The 2,929-nt window shown below is 58.8% G+C and overlaps 2 protein-coding genes across 2 annotated transcripts in view; one reads left to right on the forward strand and one right to left on the reverse strand.

The window, feature by feature from the left end:
* The window catches only part of NGA_0414900 (block of proliferation 1), a gene marked incomplete at its 5' end in the record, with an annotated part of 13,749 nt that extends 13,175 nt beyond the window's left edge, over window positions 1-574 (reverse strand). The window contains 2 exons of the mRNA XM_005854752.1: window positions 1-29; window positions 320-574. The exon at window positions 1-29 is cut by the window's left edge and continues 849 nt beyond it. Of these exons, the coding sequence (XP_005854814.1) occupies window positions 1-29; window positions 320-574 (284 nt within the window). The remainder of the gene's footprint in view (window positions 30-319) is intronic.
* Window positions 575-1,230: 656 nt separating this feature from the next.
* The window catches only part of NGA_0414500 (tpr repeat protein), a gene marked incomplete at its 3' end in the record, with an annotated part of 3,038 nt that continues 1,339 nt past the window's right edge, over window positions 1,231-2,929 (forward strand). The window contains exons 1-4 of the mRNA XM_005854748.1: window positions 1,231-1,400; window positions 1,635-1,719; window positions 1,925-2,189; window positions 2,309-2,896. Of these exons, the coding sequence (XP_005854810.1) occupies window positions 1,248-1,400; window positions 1,635-1,719; window positions 1,925-2,189; window positions 2,309-2,896 (1,091 nt within the window). The 5' untranslated portion in view covers window positions 1,231-1,247. The remainder of the gene's footprint in view (window positions 1,401-1,634; window positions 1,720-1,924; window positions 2,190-2,308; window positions 2,897-2,929) is intronic.

Raw genomic sequence — 2,929 nt, forward strand, 5'->3', positions numbered from 1 at the left:
AGGGACTGTGATGGATTTAACCTCAAACCCTTCCAAGAACGTATTAATATCAGATTCCACCGCTGCGTAAGGCAGGCCTGTGCGAATAAGTAGACAGAAGCCGGGAGATTAGGGGAAGGGAAGGAGTCAGCAGAACGAGGGGGTTGAAGAGCTCAGAGTGGGGGGGGAGGGTGGAGATCATAGGTAGTGACAATCTTGAAGCAGAAACAAGTTCTCGTCATCCGCGCCGGTCGGCTTGCTGTGTGTTTTTTTTTCATGTCCCCCGCTTCCCATTCGCTCTCTCCTCTTCTTCGTGTCAGAGCTCACCTTCCAGAAGCACCCAAGGTCCTGCGGGCTTAGGGGACAGAGGGCGGCGTGCATTACCACGCGGGGGTGGCTCCTGTTGTGCTTGAGGTTGCGGTTCCTGTGGTTCCACCAGAGAAGGCGCCTCGTCGATGGAGGACGCGAAACGAGCTATTGGGTTCTTGGTTGAGGAAGAGATGGCGCGTGGGGAGGGCGCGGCAGGAAGGAGGAAGGCAGTGGCACAAGACACCAGGAGAAGGAGGAGCCCCATATGGCCAGACCCATGCCACATGATGCTGTCTTCGCAGAGCGCTACCTGCGCGCGCAAGCACAAGAATGTGCAAGAATACGCACGTGCGTGTGGATGTTGACGAGGGATGTTGAGAATAGTCTCGTCGTGTACGGGGGGAAAAGGTGGAGTATCCAAGCGGCCTGCCCCTCCCTGACCCTGCCTTGGTAAAGAGGGGGTTTCCTCACCACACACGCCGAAATCCCGCAATCCAAGGGAATACTTCACAACTATTAGGAATATGGGAACTGATGGTGGCGCTCGACACCATTTGTATGGTTGCTCCACTTGAATTTTCGACGCGTCGTCCCAGAGGGGCCGAACACGAGAAAAGACTGCTTCAAGTACTGACCTCCCGCCTCGACACACCTTATTCGTCTGCGTTCCGTCTCTCACATTTGCCGAGGTTTCTCGACAGCTTTCCATGTGGATGACCTTTTGGGTGTGCCCTGTCTCTATGTCATAGCTTGGAGGCCACGCTGGTCGGACAGCTGGGCTAGATTGTGACGGCGGAAACATTTCTCACCACACCACGTTTTACCCACCGGTGCCTAATTCCTCCTTCCTTGGAAATGTGGCATGCCGCGTACACACCCTTCAAGAGTCAAAACGCACGATGGTTGCGTCCCCACCCTCAATGGCTACCACTTCCGATGACGGTACTTCAGCAAAGGAAATGCCGTCGCTTGTTGTGGGAGATCAAATAGCGGCGGGCACGGGGGGGATTAATCAGGCCTTGGCTGAGGGGAGGGGATGGTCCGATGAGGATGTGTTGGCTTACGCTAAAACCATTGGAGACAACCATCCTATGTTTGCAGAGACTCTAGAGGTACGTAGATGACGAATTACTGGGTGGATGGCCGGGTATATTCGCGGCAGCATGCAGGGAATAGGAGGATGAGTGGGTGGGAAGTGCAGCAGCACTCGGGCCTCTGAGCGTCCTCAAAATGGCCGATGTCTGCTTACAGGCATAGGAGTCCACACAGAAAGTTCTTCTATATGAGCCTTGATTTTCTGTGTCAATAACAATACGCACGTACTGTCTCCTTCTCCCCTTTCTTAGGAAATGGACCCTGCCATGGTCGACGCCATCCAAGCCATCAAGTTGGGCGGGAAGAACGCGAAACAGCTGGCTCTGCAGGCGAAAAGTAATGCACGGGGATGGGCATGAAGGGTGGAAAAGGAGGACTCGATGGGATGGCGATGGTGGGGCGGTGGAGTATATGGTCTTGCGGACATTGCTGAGAAGAGGTCTCATCACGTCACTTGACACCCTCCCTCCCTCCCTTCCTCCCTCCCTCCCTTCTTTTCTGTCCTCCTGGCTCTTCCCCCCCCCCTATTTCGTTCGAGCAGGTCACGGAAACGAACTCTTCGGATGGGGCAAAAAGAACCCCGCGCAATACAGTAATTGCCTGCCCTCGTACGACGAAGCGGAGAAGTACGCCCTCGCCGTGCCCCTCCTACCAGAGCCGTCGCAGGCGTCGGGAGGGGAGGAAACACCCGCCCATAACGCCAGACACGGTCAAGAGGAGGAAGAGGACTGCCTCTCCAAAGCGGAGCAGGCCGTGCTCCTATCCCAGATCTACGCCAACCGGGCCATGGCCCATCTCATGTTGAAGTACGTACGGATCGGATCGGTCCTCCCCCCCTCCTGGCCCGGACGGACCCGCTCGAAGCTTGCGCCCAGCCTCTTTCCTTCCTCCCTCCCTCTCTCCCTCCCTCCTTCATCTTCCTCAGGAACTACCGGTCCTGCCAACAGGATTGCACCCGAGCCCTTGCCCGCCTCCCTTCCAACGTGAAGGCCCACTACCGGCTTGCGCGGGCCTGTTTTGCCCTAGGACAATACCCGGAGGCGATCAAAGCGTGCATGGCCGGTCTGGACCAGTGCCCTGCCTCCCGCCCTCCTTCCCGCACGGAGGGAGGGAAAGAGGGGGCGGAGGAGACGGGACAAAATCCTTCGACCGCCTCCCCCCCCTCCCCTCCTCCCTCCCTTCCTCCCGCCCTCTCTGGTCCACCCGAGGACCCGAACCGCGCCCTCCTCCTTGCCCTTCGCGGGCAAGCCGTCCGACGCCTGAAGCTTCGGTTGAACGATCAGAAAAAGCGGGCCCTGGCGCAGGCAGAAAGGAGGGCGGGACGGAGGAAGGCGTTGCGGGCGGCCTGGACCATGTGCCAGGCGCGAGGGGTCCGGATCGGTCGACCTCCATGGTGCGAGGAGGCCCAGGGTGGGGGCGAGGCGCGGAGGCGGGCAGAGGCCTTGCCATGGGAGGAGGCAGGGGCGGGAGGGCCTCAGGTTGGGGTGTGGTCCTTGCTGTTGCTCTACCCCGAGTATGCGACCAGCGACTTCGTGGCGGCGGTGGA

Source organism: Nannochloropsis gaditana (assembly GCF_000240725.1).
Source record: "Nannochloropsis gaditana CCMP526 unplaced genomic scaffold scaffold397, whole genome shotgun sequence".
NCBI classification, from domain to species: Eukaryota; class Eustigmatophyceae; order Eustigmatales; family Monodopsidaceae; genus Microchloropsis; species Microchloropsis gaditana.